The sequence below is a fragment of the Portunus trituberculatus genome, chromosome 28 (genome assembly GCF_017591435.1).
Source record: "Portunus trituberculatus isolate SZX2019 chromosome 28, ASM1759143v1, whole genome shotgun sequence".
Taxonomy (NCBI): domain Eukaryota; kingdom Metazoa; phylum Arthropoda; class Malacostraca; order Decapoda; family Portunidae; genus Portunus; species Portunus trituberculatus.
In genome coordinates, this window is record NC_059282.1 from 7673556 (window position 1) to 7693732 (window position 20177).

General features: G+C 40.8%; 1 protein-coding gene across 25 annotated transcripts in view; it reads left to right on the forward strand.

Moving 5' to 3' along the window:
- Positions 1 to 20177, forward strand: part of LOC123510326 — a 732954-nt gene that overhangs the window by 582815 nt on the left and 129962 nt on the right. For 19 of the 25 annotated variants that reach the window (XM_045265385.1, XM_045265388.1, XM_045265394.1 and 16 more), the window contains 4 exons: positions 10323 to 10491; positions 12653 to 12781; positions 14109 to 14357; positions 16787 to 16906. In XM_045265385.1, coding sequence (XP_045121320.1) covers positions 10323 to 10491; positions 12653 to 12781; positions 14109 to 14357; positions 16787 to 16906 — 667 coding nt within the window. The remainder of the gene's footprint in view (positions 1 to 10322; positions 10492 to 12652; positions 12782 to 14108; positions 14358 to 16786; positions 16907 to 20177) is intronic. The other 6 variants (XM_045265373.1, XM_045265376.1, XM_045265379.1 and 3 more) reach the window with 1 other exon arrangement.

The following is a 20177-nucleotide window of genomic DNA, read 5'->3' on the forward strand; positions in this document are numbered from 1 at the left end:
GGAGAAAATAACATCATACATATTAAGCTTACATAGAAAAAAGGTTAACATAGAAATGAAAAGCAAATTGGGAGAAATAAGTCAAACATTTAAACAAAAAACAAATGGATTGAAATATAAGGAAATGTGCTTCGAGGAAAAAGTAAGATAAAACAGCAATTTACATGGAAATAAGGAGATAAAAAGGAAGGAAAAAAAAAAAGGAGTAGGAGTAGGAGTGCTAACAGTCAAGCATTTTAACTCCCTTGTTCTTTTATTTAACTCCCGTGGATCAGAACTGCAGAGAAATTGATTAAACTAACACATGACTGGTTTCCCCTTTCCTCTCATCCAATTAAGAAGCCTCACCCATTTCCTTCTAATTAATCCCCATTCCTCGCCCTTCCTTGATCCATTAAACCCTTGCCATTAGTGTATTTTTACTAATGCACTTGCCCACTCTCCCATGTTCTTTCCTCTCCCCATAAATCCATTGAAATCCTTCCATTAATCTGTATATCTCTCCCCATTACTTACCGAGTCTTTGTAATCCTCTCTCTCCCCTCTCTCCCCTCTCTCTCCATCTCCCCTCTATTCTCTCCCCCATTACAAAGGGTCGCAAAGGAATAAAGGAGGAGAGATTTAAGAGAGAGATGGAGGGAAGGTAAGGATAACTAAGAGAGGGGAGTGGAGGGTTGCAGAGAGAGAGAGAGAGAGAGAGAGAGAGAGAGAGAGAGAGAGAGAGAGAGAGAGAGAGAGAGAGAGAGAGAGAGAGAGAGAGAGAGAGAGAGAGAGAGAGAGAGAGAGAGAGAGAGAGAGAGAGAGTAGGGATGGGTCAAGAAAATAGAATGAGATAGGGATGAAAAGTCTAGAGAAAGGTGGAAGAAAGTCTGAGGTGGGAGAAGAGGAAGAGGAAGAGAGGAGGGAGAGAAGGAGAGAGAATTTATCATCACAAGAGGTCCTCATTGGGACTCTTGGGACTCTTGGTGAAGAGTTTGAGGGTGTTCACTTAGTCTGTTTGTGAGGGAAGAGGAAGAGGAGGAGGAGGAGGAGGAGGAGGAGAAGGAGGTGATGGTGGTGGTGGTAGTAGTTAAGGAGGAGGAGGAGGAGTAAGAGGAAGAAGCAGAAGAGGAAGAAGTGAAAAAGAAGGTGAAGTTGAATTTGTAAGATGAAAGGAGGAATAAACGATACAGAATGAAGAAATAAAGAAATGAAGCAAGAGAAAAGGAAGAGGAAGATTAAAGGAAGAGAAACAATAGGAAGAAAGTTAAATTTGCAAGATAAAAAGAAAAATGGGAAGAGATACGGAAAGGAGAAAAGATAGAGAAGTGAGAGAAGAAGAACAGGGAGAAGAGAAAGGTGAAATGTAGATTAGAATATGAGAGAAAATAATTGAAAGTGAAAGGAAATACTAAAATACATGAAAATAACAAAAAAAAAGGAAGAAAAATGAACAAGAAATATTAGAAAGACAGAAACCGAGAAAGATATAAAGAGATTAAGGAGAATAATGAAATAAAGTAAATAAAAGAGAAAGAAAGAGAAGTGAAACACGAAAGCAAACGAAAAACGTCAGAGGAAGAAGAAGTAAAGGAAAAAGAAATGAATGGAGAGGCACTGGAAGGGGATGGAGGAGAAGGAGGAAACGAGAGAGGGAAAGAAAGGATGGTGGAACTGCGTTGTTGGAAGAGGAGGAGGAGGAGGAGGAGGAGGAAAGGAGGAGGAGGAGGAGGAAGAGGAGGAGGTAGTGCAAGTCGAAATTGAAGAAAATAAATAAAATTGTGTGTGTGTGTGTGTGTGTGTGTGTGTGTGTGTGTGTGTGTGTGTGTGTGTGTGTGTGTGTGTGTGTGTAAAGGTGAAGAATGACAAAACGAGCCAATCACACCTGTATTGAAAAGGAAAACCAACAAAGAACAAAGAGAGAAAAAAATGAAGGTGAAAATAAACAAGTCGAGAAGAAAAAAGTTTAAAATGAAAATGGTTGGAGGTCACGGTCTCTCTCTCTCTCTCTCTCTCTCTCTCTCTCTCTCTCTCTCTCTCTCTCTCTCTCTCTCTCTCTCTCTCTCTCTCTAAAAGCAAATAAAACATCAAAACACACAAAAACATAGAAAAAAAATAGATACACAAGTTACCACAGAAATAATAATAAAGAAAAAAAATGAAAAGGAGGAAAAAAAAAGAAAAAGGAGAAAATGAATAGCGCCTTTCCTACCTGTCAGTCACAACAAGCCCCGACACTCAGGTGAGGGGAAAAAACAGGTAACACGCTTCTGACTTTTCCCACAACGGCCTTGAGCGATATGCAGATTGTGTGGGGTCAGTAGGAGGAGGAGGAGGAGGAGGAGGAGGAGGAGGAGGAGGAGGATGGGATACAGGAAAGGAAGGAAGAGGAGGAAAGGAAGGAGACACTAGAAAAACGCAAGGTAGATAAATGAAAACTTGTGAGACGAAAGTAAATAAGAATGAGGAGGAGGAGGAGGAGGAGGAGGAAGGAATGGACGGAAGGAAGAGGAAAGGAAAGAAACGAGAGAAAAAAAAACTAAAAATAGAGTCTAGTGAGAAAGAAAGAATGATGTGAATGAGTATGGGAAAGAGAAGAAGGCGTGTCAGGAAGAGAAGAAGAGGAGATGGAGGAACGAAAAGAGGAGAAAAGAAAAGAAAAATCAAAACACAACAAGAAAAAAAGAAAACCAAACAAAAGACATGAATAACAACGAAAAATCTGAATGAATGTGATGCTGACAACGAGAAAGAATGACAAAAATGGAGACAGACAAAAATAAGAAAAATAAGGAACAATGAAATGGAATAAAAATAGAACGAGGAGAAAGAAGAGACAAAGAACATCGAGGAGGAGGAGGAGGGAGAGGTGAAGGGGGTGAGGAAAAAGGTAGTGGTGGTGGTGGTTGTGGTAGTGGCGGTGGTGATGGTGGTAGTATCTTGGTGGTCGGGATATTTAAAAGGAAATGACAGTGATGTGAATGTCTGGAGTTATTTATACCTTGAGTGGGCGGAGAAGCAGCAGCAGCAGGAGGAGGAGGAGGAGGAAGAGGAAGAGGAAGAGGAGGAAAGGAGGCGAGAGAGCAGAATACGATGTCAAAGGAAAGATAAAAAGCAAGAAAGAAACAGCAAACTAAAAATGAAAAGGGAGAAAAAGAAAGACCGAGAATAAGAAGAAATTTGCACAGGGAAATAATGGAAGAAAAATTGATTGCAAAAAAAAAAATAGAAAAATGGATTAATAAAAATGCTACGGAATAAATTGACCTCGTGTAAGAAAATAAAAAAAAAAATATTTCTCACTTTCCAAAATTTTCGAAAGGACCCTTGATGAAAAAGAGAGAGAGAGAGAGAGAGAGAGAGAGAGAGAGAGAGAGAGAGAGAGAGAGAGAGAGTGACAAACAGACAGAGCGAAGAAAAATCAAAATAAAAAAGGCAGTAGAGTAAAATTATAAAATCCTTAAAAAAAAAAAAATGAAAGAAGACAAGACTAAATTAATCAAAAAATTAAATAAATAAATAAATATAGTGTGGAATGAAGAGAGAGAGAGAGAGAGAGAGAGAGAGTGTATAGTGAAGGAAGGAATGAATGGGCATCCTTCATCGTGTAGAACGTCATCTGATCTTCACAAGGAGGCTTCTGTTTATTGCTTCCTTTACTCTCTCTCTCTCTCTCTCTCTCTCTCTCTCTCTCTCTCTCTCTCTCTCTCTCTGCTATGTCATTTGACTTCGTTACTGTTGAACTTTGATACTGTATGAATTATTGAGAGAGAGAGAGAGAGAGAGAGAGAGAGAGAGAGAGAGAGAGAGAGAGAGAGAGAGAGAGAGAGACGAGACGCACATATATACTTTCTCACCGATACATTTACCACTTAACCCCCCTCTCTCTCTCTCTCTCTCTCTCTCTCTCTCTCTCTCTCTCTCTCTCTGTGTGTGTGTGTGTGTGTGTGTGTGTGTGTGTGTGTGTGTGTGTGTGTGTGGGGGCAATTATTGTCTGTATTGAAAATGTTTTGGGGTTTGGTTGGCGTTATTCTGTTATGATATAGAATGTTTTGCGTGTTTATCGTGTGTGTGTGTGTGTGTGTGTGTGTGCGTCTCTCTCTCTCTCTCTCTCTCTCTCTCTCTCTCTCTCTCTCTCTCTCTCTCTCTCTCTCTCTCTCTCTCTCAAGCTCAATTGATGTGCTTGTAAACAAAATAATTGGATAGGACAGTAAAAACACAAGGCCGAACTGATTTATTGTTTTTGCTGTTGGTATTATTATTAGCATTAGTAGTAGTAGTAGTAGTAGTAGTAGTAGTAGTAGTAGTGTAGTAGTAGTGGTGCATGCTCTTTTACTCGTACTACTTCTACTACTTCTACTACAACAACTACAACAACTACTATTGCTACTACTACTACTACTACTACTACTACTACTACTACTATAACTAGAACAACTATTATTGCTGTTACTACTACTAATAATAATAATAATGATAATACTGCTACTACTGCTACTACCCCTACTACTACTACTACTACTACTACTACTACCCCACCACCACCACCACCACCACCACCACAACATAAAAACAAACCAACGAAAAAAGCCACACACAAAAAAATCACAATAAAAACAAAACGAAAAAAAAAAGAAGAGAAAATACATCACACAAGAATAAAACCAAGAAAAACAAACAAGCCCAAAAAATACATAAGAAATAATAGGAGAGACCCACGAGACAAATTAACGTCATCATACCCCTTATTTGTAACTCCTTTCCCTTGATTATCACTGACCCTCCCCTTATGCCCTGTTTACAAGGGGCCCTCTTGACCCTTGACCCTCAGCAGGCGCCAAGGGGAGTCTTGTTTTGACCTCTGGCTTGGAGAAAGAGAGATTGTGTGTGTGTAGAGAGAGAGAGGGTGTAGAAGAGAGAGAGAGAGATAAAGGAGGAAGAGAGAAAAGAGAGACAGAACAGAAGAGAGAAAAAAGAGAGAGAGAGAGAGAGAGAGGGGGTGGTGGGGAGAATGATTGATAGTGACTTGGTGGTGATTTAAAGAGTGTGAGTATATGTTGATCTTTAAATGGTAGTTTTAAATAGAAGCAACTTTAAACTAGAGTGACTTTATAAATTGAAATAAAAAGCTAAGGGAAATTGTAGCGTTTAGTGTGTTTAATAGGTAGTGTTAATGGTGTTAGAGTTTTAGACTGTACATTAATGGATCAGAATAAATATGTTGGGTAATTTAAAAAGTTAGTAAACATTAAGTGAATATTTGCTCAAAGGAAGTATAATAATAAATAACAATAAGAATTTAAGATGAATTTCAATGGCTTGTGAATGTAAAGGAAAGTTTCAGTCAGTTAATGGTTTGCAGTAGAGAGTGAAGGAGAAGTCAAGGAATATAAGGATCATTTCTAAGGAGGAATGTTATGAGTTTGTATAAAGGATTACTTAAGGAGCCGTGACGTCATGAGGGCCATATCAAGTTGCTGTCAATAGTTATAGTAGAAGAAAATAAATTAATGGGACAAGTTGCGGGCTTCGACCTCTCTCTCTCTCTCTCTCTCTCTCTCTCTCTCTCTCTGTGTGTGTGTGTGTGTGTGTGTGCGTGCGTGTGTATGTTAAGATAAAAATACATAGACCAGAAACATAACTAGATAAGGAAGCTTTGTTTAAAATTTTTTAGTGTGGCATGTGCGCGTGTCTACGTGTGTGTGTGTGTGTGTGTGTGTGTGTGTGTGTGTGTGTGTATGAACGGTGCTTTATTGAGCCGCCGACAGGGTTAGTGTGTGTGGCGTCAGTGGCGGTGCTGGTGGCGGTTGTAGTGGTGGTGGCAGTGGTAGTGGTGGTGGTGATGGTGTTGGTAGTAGTGGTGATGCTCCTGATGACCTTCCACCACAATCGCCACCATAACCTCTCCTCCTCCTCCTCCTTCTCCTCCTCCTCCTTCTCCTCCTCTTATCGCTTCCTACTCCTTAACTGTCACATTTCCATACTAGGAATATATATAAATGTACATGACACACACACACACACACACACACACACACACACACACACACACACACACACACACACACACACACACCTAAGCAGTCACACGGTCCAATAACGATGGTATGTTTACGTTGGCACTTCTCTCTTCACTCTCTTCCTTATTTATCTTCTCCCTCCTTCTCCCTGTTTATCCATCTCATCCACCTACACTTGCCCACCTCGTCTGCTTTTATTTATTTGGTACCTCTTCTGTCATAACATCTCTCTCTCTCTCTCTCTCTCTCTCTCTCTCTCTCTCTCTCTCTCTCTCTCTCTCTCTCTCTCTCTCTCATTTCCTCCTCCCATTTGCATGTCTTGTATTTTTCTTCTTTACGTTCATATCTTCTTATCCTTGCGTATGTTTCTCCTCCTCATTTTTATTTTTTTTACGTACACTTTTCCTTCATATCTTGCACTCTTTTTCTTTTTATATTCTCGGCTTCTTTGTTGTCGTCTTTCCTCCTCCTCCTCCTCCTCCTTTTCCCCTCCTTCTCCTCCTCCTCCTTCTCCTTGTCCTCCTCCTCCAGCGCCATTTACCATCATCAGTCACTCTGGGAAGTTGAACCTAATTCAGTGCGCGTTTCATCCTTGCTGCATACACACTGCCCAAGGGAGAGAGGGAGAGGGAGAGGGAGAAGGAGAGGAAGAGGGAGAGGGAGTGGGAGAGGGAAGGAGAGAGGCAATAGTGAAGGATGGTGGGTAGTGAGAGTAGGATAGGAAGGGAAGGAGTGAGTGGAAGTAAGAGAGAGAGAGAGAGAGAGAGAGAGAGAGAGAGAGAGTGTAGTGAATTATATATATTGTGCAGTTTTTGTGTGGCTGTTTAAAAAAATACACTTTTGTATGTAATGATACTTCCACTATATATATTTATTTATGTATTTATGTATTTTATTTTTTGCTCCTCACTTATGCATAACTTTTGTAGTGCTTCTTTTTTTTTTCATTATTTGCTCTTCAGTATTCCACATTTTAAGGTAATTTTATCTTGGTATATTTTTCACCCTTTTTTTATTTATATCTATTTTTCATATATTTTTTGTATAGTGTAAGCTGTCCTTGTTTCTCACTCCATATATATTTGTCATGAGTGTTTTGTTGTTTTATTGAATGCTAGTACTGCTCTCTCTCTCTCTCTCTCTCTCTCTCTCTCTCTCTCTCTCTCTCTCTCTCTGTACCTTTGCGTCGTCCAATCCAATTACCATTGACACCTGAAGCTTCCCTCGCCATGAATACGTTTAAGATTGTGATCGGGATTGACAGGAGCAGTTTTCCACTCTTCCTTCTTTTCCCTTTGTTTCTTACTTCCATTTCTTTATCTTTTATTATTTCTCTAGTTTTTTTTATTTCTTGCTCTCTTTTTATTCATATTTTTCTTTCTTTCCTGTGTTTTTTTCTTTCTCTCTTTTCATTTATATTTTCCCTTTGTTTTTTTATTCGTTTCTTTATTTTTTTCTTATTTTTCTGTTTTTTCTTTTCTTTCTTCCTTTTTATTCATCTTTTCCCTTTTTTTTATTCGTTTCTTTATTCTTTTCTTATTTTCCTGTTTTTTTTTTCTTTTCTTTCTCGCTTTTTAATCACATTTTTTCTTTGCCTGTGTTTCTTATTCCTGTTTCTTTCTTCTTTTTTTTCGTTTTTATTCCCTATCTTTATCCCTTTTTTTTCTTTTTTCCCATTGTTTCCTATTCTTTTTTCTTTATATTTTCTTTTTTTCCTATTTCTTTATCTTTCTTTATCCCTTCTTACTCTTTTCACTTTATTTTTATTCCTATTTCTTTTTTCTTATTGTGTCTTTATTACTCTACTCATTTTTCTTATTCTTTTATTTTCCTTCCGTCATCTGTTATTTTCTTTTCTTTTTCTCTTACTTTTCTCTCCATTTTACTTTCCTGATTTTTTCTACTATTTCATCTTCTTTCCCTCTCCTTATTTTTTTTTTTCCTATTTCCATCCATGTATTCTCTCTGTCTTCGATTTTTTCCTCATTTTTCTCTTTTCTTTCTTTTCTTTTATATTTTCTCTCTCCTCTTCTTACCCAATTTTTTTTCCTATTCCTCGATTTTTTCTACTTCTTTTCTCATTCTTTCCTCCTTTTCCATTTTTCCATTCTTCTCTTTTCTCGTTTTCTTTTCTTTTCTCTCCTTTAATTCAGTATGCATGGGATTCTCCTTTTTTATTATTTCTTATTCATTTTTCGTATTGTTCTTCCTTTCTTTCTCTCTTGTTTGTTATGTTGTTCTTGTATTCTTCTCTTCTTATGTTCTTTCTCTTCGTTTCTTAAGTATTCATTTCTTGATTTTGTGTTCATGTTTGTTAAAAATGAGAGTTTTAGTAATAGTAGTAGTAGTAGTAGTAGTAGTAGTGGTGGTGGTGGTAGTAGTAATATTAGTAGGAGTAGTAGTAGTATTAGTAGTAGGAGTGGTAGTTGTAGTAGCAGTAGAAGTAGTAGTAATAGTTGTAATAGTAGTAGTAGTAGTAGTAGTAGTTGTAATAGTAGTAGTAGTAGTTGTAATAGTAGTAGTAGTAGTAGTAGTAGTAGTCGTCACTTTTCGTCCTTTAGAGTATGACACAGTAACATGAAATGCGAGACAAGCTTTCCATTATTCATCAGCGGGCGATGTGATGAGTCTCTCTCTCTCTCTCTCTCTCTCTCTCTCTCTCTCTCTCTCTCTCTCTCTCTCTCTCTCTCTCTCTCTCTCTCTCTCTCTCTCTCTCTCTCTCTCTCTCTCTCTGCATTTTTTTATTGTTAACATATTTTGTATTTTTACTTTTCTGTCTCTCTTTTCCTTTTTTGTAGTATCCATTCGTTAGCACACTTCCCCTTCTTTATTGGATTATCTCTTACACCTCTCTCTCTCTCTCTCTCTCTCTCTCTCTCTCTCTCTCATGCACAATTTACTATATTTTCCTATTTTTCTTTTATTTTTCCATCAAACTTAGTCATTCATACGATAATTTCTTTTTTTCTATATCACAGTACTTTTTTTTTTCTTTCTCCCGCCTCTGTTCTGGTGGTTTATTAATTTATTTGTTTATTAACGTTGTATAAATAACCCAGCGAAACCTTTATTGAATTTATTGTTTACCTGTTCAGTGTGATCCAATTTATATCACCTGTAATTTTGTTTCCCATATTTTTTTCCCCTCTTCTATTATGCAGTTCGTTTTTATTCGCTTTTTTATTGTTTCTCTATATTTTAGTAGTTTGTTTCCAGTTTCCAATGTAATTTCGTTCCAGTGATTCGTTTTTCTTTTTCATTTTATTACGCCGTGTTTTGTTTTCTATCATTTTCATTTTTTTTCAATGTTTATCTGTTATCTTTTATCAACGGTTTGTCTCCAGTTAACCTTTATTCGTGTTTTCAGTCCCGCTTTCGTCAGTATTTATTCACCCCTTTCCCGCACCGTGGATGGAGCGCCGTTCTTTGTTTGTAGCTCCATATATTTTGTTTGCAGGCATTTCCAAGCGGATTTGAACACCTGCATAGTCTCCTTTCCTTTTTATTGTTTCTCTTTTTTTCCTATCCCCTGCACAGACTTACGTTCAAGCTCTCCACCCACCTGCTGCTGACATTTTTCTATTTTTCATCGTTTCTTGTTTTTTTTGTAAACGGTTTTCCTTACATTCCTACACACACACACCTGTCCTTTATCAATGGTACTCCTTTAGATTCCTAGGCATTTAAACATCTACACTTGTTATGTCTATACTGTTGATGCTTCCTTGAATTTGTAATGATTTAAGTACTTACAGTGTTTTTACTTTATAGTTACGAGTTATTTAGAGTAGTAAGGAAATTTATGTTCTTTGTTCTTATATGTAATCCACTATTTACTATATTTTTCTTTGTTTTTTTTATTATTTTTCCATCAAACGAAGCCATTCACACGATATTTTTTATTTCACAGTTTTATGTTTTTTCTTTTTCTCTCGATGAAAATACGTTAAGATTTACTGTATTGATTATATTTACATATTTTCCCTTAAATATCGCATTTCCTACCATTATTCAGAGTCAGTTAAAGCATAAACTCATATCAAAGTAACACGCTTTATCAGGTTCCACATTTGCACATCCTCCAGTGGCGTGGCCATTAACATTCTCTGGCATTTCCTGGGTAAAGAATTCTGATCATCCTGTTCGCCAGTTCTGACTTACCTAACAGTATTTATTCCCATCTGTAGCATAAACTCAAATCAAAATAGCACACTCTATCAGGTTTCACATTTGCACACTCTCTTGTGAACTCCAGTGACGTATCCATCTGTATTTTCAACCAATTTCTGAAGTAAGTCTTGTTTACACTCATTCCTCCTGCAGGTTCGTGACGGAGGGCGGGCCGAGCGAGGAGAAGCTTCTGCCGGGGGACCAGATTCTCATGATCAACGGCGAGGACGTGAAGAAGGCGCCGCGGGATAGAGTGATACAGCTGGTGCGTTCCTGCAAAGACCGCGTGCAGCTGACCGTCACCCAGCCGCCTCTAGATAACGTGAGTGCTGGAAGAGAGAGAGAGAGAGAGAGAGAGAGAGAGAGAGAGAGAGAGAGAGAGAGAGAGAGAGAGGTATTTCATGTTAGTCGTTACAGTCGTTGCATTAGTGAGTGAGTGAGTGAGTGCAAGAGAGAGAGAGAGAGAGAGAGAGAGAGAGAGAGAATTCACATCAGATGTTCCTTTTGCATACATAGACCAGCAAATCGAACAGACTAAAGCAAGAAGCAGATTATTCAGTCAATCAGTCAAACCCTCCTCAGTCAGTCAGCCAGTCAATCACGGAGAGTCAAACCAATAATAAGTCGAGCGATGGAAAAGGAAAAAAAAATATAATAAATAAATAAATAAGAACAAAAAAAAAAACTAGTTAAGAACATCGAATTAAAAAGAGATAACGAGCTAATAAATCGCAGAGTAATAATTTGTCTTTGTTTCTCCAACTCATAAAGTCACTTTTGGCGCGCGACTCGCGATAAATCTGTCCAGTTTCGAAATTAGGAAATAATAATGCCGGAATCAATCACAGAATTAGGTAAAACAAGGTGGAGATGAGAGAGGGAGGCAGGGAGGTGAGGGAGACAGGGAGGTGAGGTGAGGCAGGGAGGTGAGAGAGGCAATGCAGGGAGGTGAGGGAGGGGGAGAGAAAAAAAATTAATTCGCGGTTCAATTGGTTTCATTATAATCAGGTGCATTTTTAATTAAGGTAAAAAAATATTATGCTTGAGGCGATATTTCAAATTCGTGCTGACCTGAACGTATTTGTGTGTGTGTGAGAGAGAGAGAGAGAGAGAGAGAGAGAGAGAGAGAGGATAACAGATAGGAAAGAGAAGAAAATGGAAGACATAACTTTATTTTGACAGGACCTTCTCGTAAAATTTCGTTTGTACCTTAAGTATCGTTTTTAAGTGGCCGGCGAGGCAGGTGTTCCAGAGAGAGAGAGAGAGAGAGAGAGAGAGAGAGAGAGAGAGAGAGAGAGAGAGAACTGTTGCAAAATAAACAAGAAAGACAATTCAGACTAAGAAAGAGAAAAAGTTAAAGAGAGGATGCTGATGAAACAGGAGCGAGAGAGAGAGAGAGAGAGAGAGAGAGAGAGAGAGAGAGAGAGAGAGAGAGAGAGAGAGTTGTGTGTGTGAGCAAGTGAGCGAGACAGAATTGAAAACAAATAAAAAAGAGATAAAAGGAAGCAGGGAACTGTAAGTAAATGATAAAAAGTAAAGGAGAGGCAGGGAATTAATGACGAAATCTGCACAAAGGAAGGAAGAAAGAACAAAGGAAAGTGAGAAAAATTCCATAAAGAGAGAGAGAGAGGAAAATGAGCAGAAATTAACCAGGATCATGAGAGAGAGAGAGAGAGAGAGAGAGAGAGAGAGAGGCGTTAGAACAGTGAATGACGAAGTGATGACGTAATGTGTTGTTTACGACCTTCTTAATCATCTTGCATCTGCCAAAATATCTCCTCCTCTTCCTTCTCTTCCTTCTCTTCCTCCTCCTCCTCCTCCTCCTCCTCCTCCTCCTCCTCCTCCTCACTTAAGTCCCTTTGTGTTTATCCCTTTTTTCCTTTCTTCCTCATTTTTCTCTTTTTCCATCTCTGCTTTCTCATTTTCTTCTTTCCTCATTTTCTTTATCTTTCCTCTGGTGCAAATTATTTCACTTTCTCCCACATTTATTTTGTTCATTTAACCTCTCTCTCTCTCTCTCTCTCTCTCTCTCTCTCTCTCTCTCTCTCTCTCGTGTGTCAGACAGCGCGTTATCTCTCCGTGCCATAACGAGAGACAGAAAACGGGGTAAAACACGCGAGATGATAAACAAGCGAGAGAGAAAACGTAATCGCTCATTGCTAAAGGGGCGACTGCTTTGTTTTCACGTTGTGCTGAGTGAATGTTTGAAATGCGCGTTTTTCTTTTTTTTTTTCACCACGACAATAAGACCTAATTAGCCAACAATAAGCTGTGATTAGTCTTAGCTTTTTTTGCCTTCCTTTTGTAGATGTGTGCAAAGAGAGAGAGAAAGAGAGAGAGGGAGGGAGGAAGGGGAGGTAAAGGGAGTTCATTTGTAGATTGAAATACCAGCAAAGTGAGGCATGCAATTAAGCAGACAGGTGAGGCATGGGACAGGTACCGCTGGACAGGTGGACCCGGACTTCCCTTCTCTCTATTTCCAGTCCGCCAGGAAGTCCGCCTTTCTCAGCGCGGCGAAGAAGCAGCGCCTTAAGTCCAATCCTTCGAGGGTGAGGTTTGCAGAGAGCGTCGACATCAATGGGTCACCCTCGTACTCTGTGAGTCACTCCTCTGTGAGTCATCCCGAGTCCCACTACTACTCTGAGTCTTTTGGGTGAATGTGGAAGGTTTGGAGTGAGTCTGCCGATGTTTGTGTGTGAGTTTGTGTGTTCATTCCTTCGTGAGTCAATTTTTGGTGAGTCTTGTCGTGAGTGATAAATATTCCATCATCTTTTTAAAATCCCTTTAGGTCCTTTAAAATCCCCCTTTGTGGAGTGAGTCTGTGAGTGTGTGAGTGTGTGTGTCCCCATGTCTCCCTGTAGAGCCCTCCAGCGTGAGTCAAGAGTCCCTGGACGTCTCCTGAATCAAGTCTTCCTCCTATGAAAGTCCCTCAATATCCCATCCTTACTCTACCCTTATATTTTATCTCCCCTCGCTATCCCATCACTCTCCCCTCCCCCGCACCAAACACACACACACACACACACACACACACACACACACACACACACACACAGTACTGCACTATTCACTCTAATGTATTTTTAAACCACTTGTCTGTGGATGAGTATAAGCCTTATTTTTAGGCCACCTACTTAGCTTTTCACTTTAATCATCACCTGTAAAAAATAATCAACGTGTAATTCCTGCTTGCAACTTTAATACACTCACGATATTAATGCTTCATAATTAAAGGTACGTGACTGCAATTTTTAACACACACACACACACACACACACACACACACACACACACACACACACACGCCGCGTAATGTAGTGGTTAGCACGCTCGACTCACAATCGAGAGGCCCGGGTTTGAGTCCCGGAAAGCGGCGAGGCAAATGGGCAAGCCTCTTAATGTATGGCCCCTGTTCACCTAGCAGTAAATAGGTACGGGATGTAACTCGAGGGGTTGTGGCCTCGCTTTCCTGGTGTGTGTTTGTTGTGTGTGATGTGATCTCAGTCCTACCCGAAGATCGGTCTATGAGCGCTAAGCTCGCTCCGTAATGGGGAAGACTGGCTGGGTGACTAGCAGACGACTGAGGTGAATTACACACACACACACACACACACACACACACACACACACACACACACACACACACACACACACACACACACACACACACACACACAGAGGCGAGCAAGCTTAAATAATAACCTCAAAAATTTATTTAATTAAGCCACACGTGTTGCTCTTCATAAAAGAATGAAAGTCACAAACACAACTCGCCTGCCTCCTAATCCTCCACCATTTTTTCCTCTCCCTTAAACCTTCACTTTGCGTCCTCACTGCTCCTCTCTTTTTGCCTCCACCGCGCTCCACTTTCCACACTCGTGACTTGCCCTTACAAACCCTGCCATAACCTCATGTTTTTGTCCCTCCCTTCTCCTGCAGCCGTCCAATTTTAACTCGAGCGAGTCCACCACACCCTTCATGCCCAACGTGCTCAAGGTTTTCCTCGAGAACGGGCAGACCAAATCCTTCAAGTATGACTCCAGCACGACGGTGGGCGATGTGCTCGACTCCCTGCACCAGAAATTGGGCATCAAGTGTCCCGAGCACTTCTCCCTGGTGGTGGAGCACGTTAAGAGCCTCAGGAGGAACAAGCTCACCCTGCTGGACCCCCGCGAGACGCTCTCCAGGGTGAGTCATAGAAACCTAGCGTAAGAAAATGGCCGGTGTTCTGAAACGCTTTGCTCTCTCACCATCACTACTTTCCAAAGGGCTACAGTTGAAGATACTCGTGATTTCAACCCCCTTCAATACTAGGACACTTATTTTACCTTGAGATTTGTGTACGATTAGACCATTCTGTTGCCATTAAGGAAGAGTCTATGGAGATCACAAGATTAATGGCCACAAACTTCATTATTTTAATTCCTACATAAGTTTCTGAATATGGAAATGCGTCATAGGACTGAAGGGGTTAATAACAGAACAATTTTTCTGAAAACTCGATTTATCTCCACAGTGGGCTTTGAAGAGTAGTAGTGGTCAGAGAGCAAAGCGTTTCTGAATACATGTGTAAGTAAGGAGACAAAAAACAACAATGTGACTGGAAGGAAAAATTAAAGGAAGTAAAAGAAGCAAAAAATAGTTGTAATTACGTGAGATTCTAAACTTTTTTGGGGGAAAAAACTGTACCCTGCAGGACTCCAATGAGAGGTGGTTGGGTGGAGGGAGGGAGGGGTGAGGGGAGGAAAGGGACAGGATGTGAGGGTAAGAGAATGTAAGAGTAAACTGAGGGGAGAGAAAGGGGTTGTGAGTAAGGAAGTGTAGTATTATATAGGTCAAGGGAAGGAAAGGGAGAGAATGTGAGTGAGTAAGAGTGAGTTTAACCGAGTGTACGTAGAGTGAGAGGAGAAAATGAGAAGGAAAATGGGAGAGACAGAATAGAAAAAATAGTAAAGAAGAAGAGAGTGTGAGAGTAATGCCAGTATTCAAACACTCACTGCTCTCTCACCACAACTATTTCAAAGGCCACAGAATTGGTTCAGCCGTATTCTCAAGAGTGTTTCGTCTACCAGTAATGCAGAAGTAGTATTAATCTCTCACTAGAACAGTAGAAACATCCTTAAAAAAAACCCGCGTCCCTTCTAATAAAGCATTCTGAAAGTAGTGAGGTGAAACGCAAAGTGTCCTGGAAGAATTTGGCACTATGGGAGAGTTTAACAAAAAAAATCATCAAAAAAGAAGAGAACAAATAATAAAGACTTGCATAGTGTAGAGTGAAGGAAAATAAAGAATGTGAGAGTAAGAAAGCGTGAGAGGGAGAGGCTGGGAGAGTAAAGGGAATGTGTAACTGTGAAAACTTGAATGTTAAAGGGAGAAAGGAAAAGTGTAGGATTCATAGGTGAGAGAAAGGAGAGTAAAAGCCAGGGAGAGGAAGTGAGAGTACTTAGGAAGGATAAGAAGGATAAAAAGTAGTGGAAAGGAAATTAAAAAGCTGTAGATGGCCGTGTGTGTGTGTGTGTGTGTGTGTGTGTGTGTGTGTGTGTGTGTGTGTGTGTGTGTGTGTGTGTGTGTGTCAACGCGCTCTCTGTGTTCTGCCCTTTAGTTTTGATGTCGCTTTTATTTTCTCCCACTCTCTCACCACTCTCTCTCTCTCTCTCTCTCTCTCTCTCTCTCTCTCTCTCTCTCTCTCTCTCTCTCTCTCTCTCTCTCTCTCTCTCTCTCTCTCTCTCTCTCTCTCTCTCTCTCTCTCTCTCTCTCTCTCTCTCTCTCTCTCTCTCTCTCTCGGTTTCCCATTCAAGTTTCTCTCTTTCTACACGTCAATTCCATACATGGGCACTTCTACCTTGTCCTTCCTCCATTATTCTCTCTCTCTCTCTCTCTCTCTCTCTCTCTCTCTCTCTCTCTCTCTCTCTCTCTCTCTCTCTCTTCTCTCTGTATTTCCGTTTTCGTGTTTTATTTTCCTCTTCCTCCACTGCCAACTTTGTCTCTTCTCCCTCCTCCTCCTCCTCCTCTTCCTCCTCCTCCTCCTCCTCCTCCTCCTCCTCCTCCTCCTCCTCCTCCTCCTCTTCCTCCTCTTCGTAGAGAAAACAGAAGTTGAGTAGGAAATTGGTATGGTAGTTTTGATGTAAATTGTATGTAATCACCTGTGAAATTTATCTTTGTACCTTTTTGTTCCTTCTTCAGTCAAGCGTTTAGTTTGCAGTAAATTGGAGACCTTGTTATTGTTCCCGCTGGTGTGTTCTCTGGAAGTCTTTGATGGCTGTGGTGGTGGTGGTGGTGGGGGGAAGGACATTGTGTGGTAGTGAGACGAGTTGTGGTGAGTGTTTGTGGTGGTGGCGGTGTGTGTTTTGGTTGTCATGGTGGTGAGGGAGGTTTATGAGTGGTTATGGTTGTAGTTGTAGTAGAAGTAATAGTAGTAGTTGAAGTAGTAGTGGTAGTAGTAGTAGTAGTAGTTGTAGTAGTAGTAGTAGTAGTAGTAGTAGTAGTAGTAGTAGTAGTAGTAGCAGTAGTAGTAGCAGTATTAGTAGCTGTAGTAGCAATAATAGTAGCAGTAGTAGTAGCAGCAGTAGTAGTGACACCGGTAGCTCCTGCAGTAACAAGTCCCTTTCCTCCTTCAGATCGCAGCTCGGCCCGGCGCCCAACACCTCCGCTGCCTGTACCGCGTCACCTTCGTGCCCAGAGACGCTTACGACCTGCTGCGGAAGGACTCCATGGCCTTCGAGTACCTGTACCTCCAGGTAAACCCCCCTTCTGCCCTGGGCTTCCCTTGGCTTGGCCCCGCACACCCCTGCCTTCATCCCGGCCTCCGCTCAGCCTTCCTTCTCGCCTTTTCTCTAACTGCCCTGCCAGTGTCCCTCAGGTGTGGCTGGGCGTGGCCTTGTCTCACTCCCTCCCTGGGCATCAGAGGAATTATATTGCCCCTCCGTCTCGAGTTTAGGTGACATATGCCGCCCCTTTGTCGGCAGCTGCGTGACTCTCCCTCCCGCTGCATGCGTCACCTTTGTGTGGTCTGCCGCTGTCCTGAAGGCAACTTGTCCCGCTCAGGTGTTGGTGACAGGCAATTCCCTTAATCAGCTGGTGCGTACAGGTGCACCCCTCCCTCTCCTCCCGTATGCTGGCCCTGTGCAAACCCTGTACCCATCAGCCGCACGCCAACTCGCACGCAACCTGGCCTCTTCAGGAAACCCACCTGGCGAGATCTAGGCAGGTGGCTTTGGAATTACCGCAGACTCCTTCACCTGCTGTACCAACTTCGCTTCCTCCTGTACCTCCTGAAGCGGCTCAAGGCTCTGGGGAAGTGGCTCGTGGGACTGAAGGTGATGGAGGTGCTGGTGAGAAACATCGAGCTGGTGAAGAAGCACCTAAAGAAGCTTGGTGCTCTTGGGGCGGCGCTCTTGAGGTGGAGGTTGGTGCGCCGCCTGGTGAGACAAGTGCGGCGGTTGTTGCGGCGGTACTTTGGCCTCGGGGTGTTGTTACGGCTGCTCAAACGTCTCATGAGGAGGAAGTAAAGTGTATCTCTCTCTCTCTCTCTCTCTCTCTCTCTCTCTCTCTCTCTCTCTCTCTCTCTCTCTCTCTCTCTCTCTCTCTCTCTCTCTCTCTCTCTCTCTCTCTCTCTTACATCTCGCATTCATCTTTGCATTATCTCCTTCCTCATATATTCCAAGCATCCTCCTCCTCCACCTCCTACTCCTCCTTCACCTCCTCCTCCTCCTCCTCCACCTCCTACTCCTCCTTCACCTCCTCCAAGCTGCAGACTAATGCACTTGTTGTTTGGTAAGAAAATGGATATGAAAACCATCTCTCTGCAGAATTTTGGGGAGATAGAAATATCCTTTGCCCAGAGAGGGAGATAAATAATGGAAGTAATAGTAATAGTAGTTGTAGTAATTCTTGTAGTAATAGTACGGGTAGTAGACTTGTATATAAAGAGTAATGGTATCTTGATGACGGGTTGTGTAATGGTGAACTCTTAGTAATATTATTGGCATTGGGTTTGTTTTATTTATTTTTTTTTTTGTGTGTGTGTGTTTGTTAGTGTTGTTAGTGGGCGCCTCTTGTGTTGCATGGCTGAATAAAGTGTTGCGAGGGGCTCAGATTTTTCTTCGGCACCCTTTCCTCTAATGCATAAGTCTCTCTCTCTCTCTCTCTCTCTCTCTCTCTCTCTCTCTCTCTCTCTCTCTCTCTCTCTCTCTCTCTCTCTGGGTCTTGAATGCACTTTTTTCTTTTTCTCTTCATTTTTTTTTCTGTATATTTATGAAGAGTATCTGGTTTCTGTTTCTCTTTTTATTAGACATGTAAGGTCTTGGCGCCGCTCTACGTTCTCTCCTTTAGTTTTCTTTTTTTTTTCGTGTATTTTTTCCCCTTTCACTGCACCGGTTCGAAAGTTTAATGGCTGAAGTTTTAATAATATTCAACGTAAGGGAATATATGTTAGTACTATTAATTTTCTTTTCCTTTTTTTTCTCTCATAATGCATGTGTTTATATCATCTTCGTGTCTTTTCATTTTCATTCGCGATGTTTCTAAAGTTGTGTTGGGTTGAAAGTCACATTATTTTTTATATCATTTCATTGTTGTGACTTCTATTTTTTTCTATTTTTTTTTTTGCCTTTAGTGCAATTGTTTTTTATGTTTTTATTGTAATTGTATCTCATTATTCTTACACGCAATTCTTCCTTCAAATTTGTCACGTTGTATTAAAAGTCACGAGTGTTTATATTTTTCAGTCCTTTTTTTCCAGAATTGATATAGTGGCTTCCTTCTTTCTCCTTTCTCTTAATGCAAATGTTTTTATTGCCACCGTATCTCATTAGTCTTACACGCAATACTTCCTTCAAATTTGTCACGTTGCATTAAAAGTCACCAGTGTTTATATTTTTCAGTCCTATTTTTCAGAAGTTATGTAGTGGCGTGTCTTTTTTTCTTTTAATGAGTTTTTTTTTATCTATTTTCGTCATCGTATCTCATTATTCTTAAACGCAATATTTCCTTCAGATCTGCCACGTTGCATTAAAAGTCACCAGTGTTTATATTTTTTTCAGTCCCGCTTTCCAGAATTAATATAGTGAATTTTCTCCTTTTCTTTTAATTGAAGTGTTTTTTATTGTCTTCCTATAAATTTGTCACGTTGCATTAAAAGTCACCAGTGTTTGTATTTTTCAGTCCCGCTTTCCAGAATTAATGTAGTGAGTTTGACGAGGAATAATTTGCTACTAATCTACAAGTATAAACGTTAAACCACCCAATTTTTCACCCGGCAAAACACGGGAGAGTAATGGAACACTGGTGGGGCGTGGAATATATGCCAGTGCTCTGTTTGATATATGATATTTCCACGCTAAAATACGTCTGTTTGAACTCTGAATGTAGAATATGAGTAACTAAGAAATTTATGAAACGCTATTTGCTCGCGTTAAAATATGCAAGAATGACTTCAGACTTGGCGGGAGCTGGCTGTGCGTGGCCTCTCTCAGTGTTAGGGTGATGTCATGAGCCTTAAATAACCGTAATTTTTTTTTTTTTTTTTTGTTATGCGTTGTTAAATCCCTGCTTTATCACGAGTGCATGCTGTGTATATGCCTTGGTCATAACTGGAGGGTGTTGTGTGGAGGGAATCACGCACTACATCACACACACACACACACACACACACACACACACACACACACACACACACACACACACACACAAAGAACGCATTTAGATTTAAATTTAGAACATCGCACACACAGGAAACACACCACTTCATCACCAATACCACACACCATTATTTCACACCTCCACACTTCACCACACCACAAAAGCACCATAAAAAGACCCAAAAACACCACAAAACCACACTATCACCGGTACACCCTGTCTACACTTCGTCTACACCCCAACACACACCCCTACTCGTCCCTCGTCCCCCCAAAAAAACACCACAAAACGACATCATCACCAGTACACCCCGTCTACACCCCAATACACACCCCTACACCTCGTCCCTCGTCCCTAAAAAAACACCAC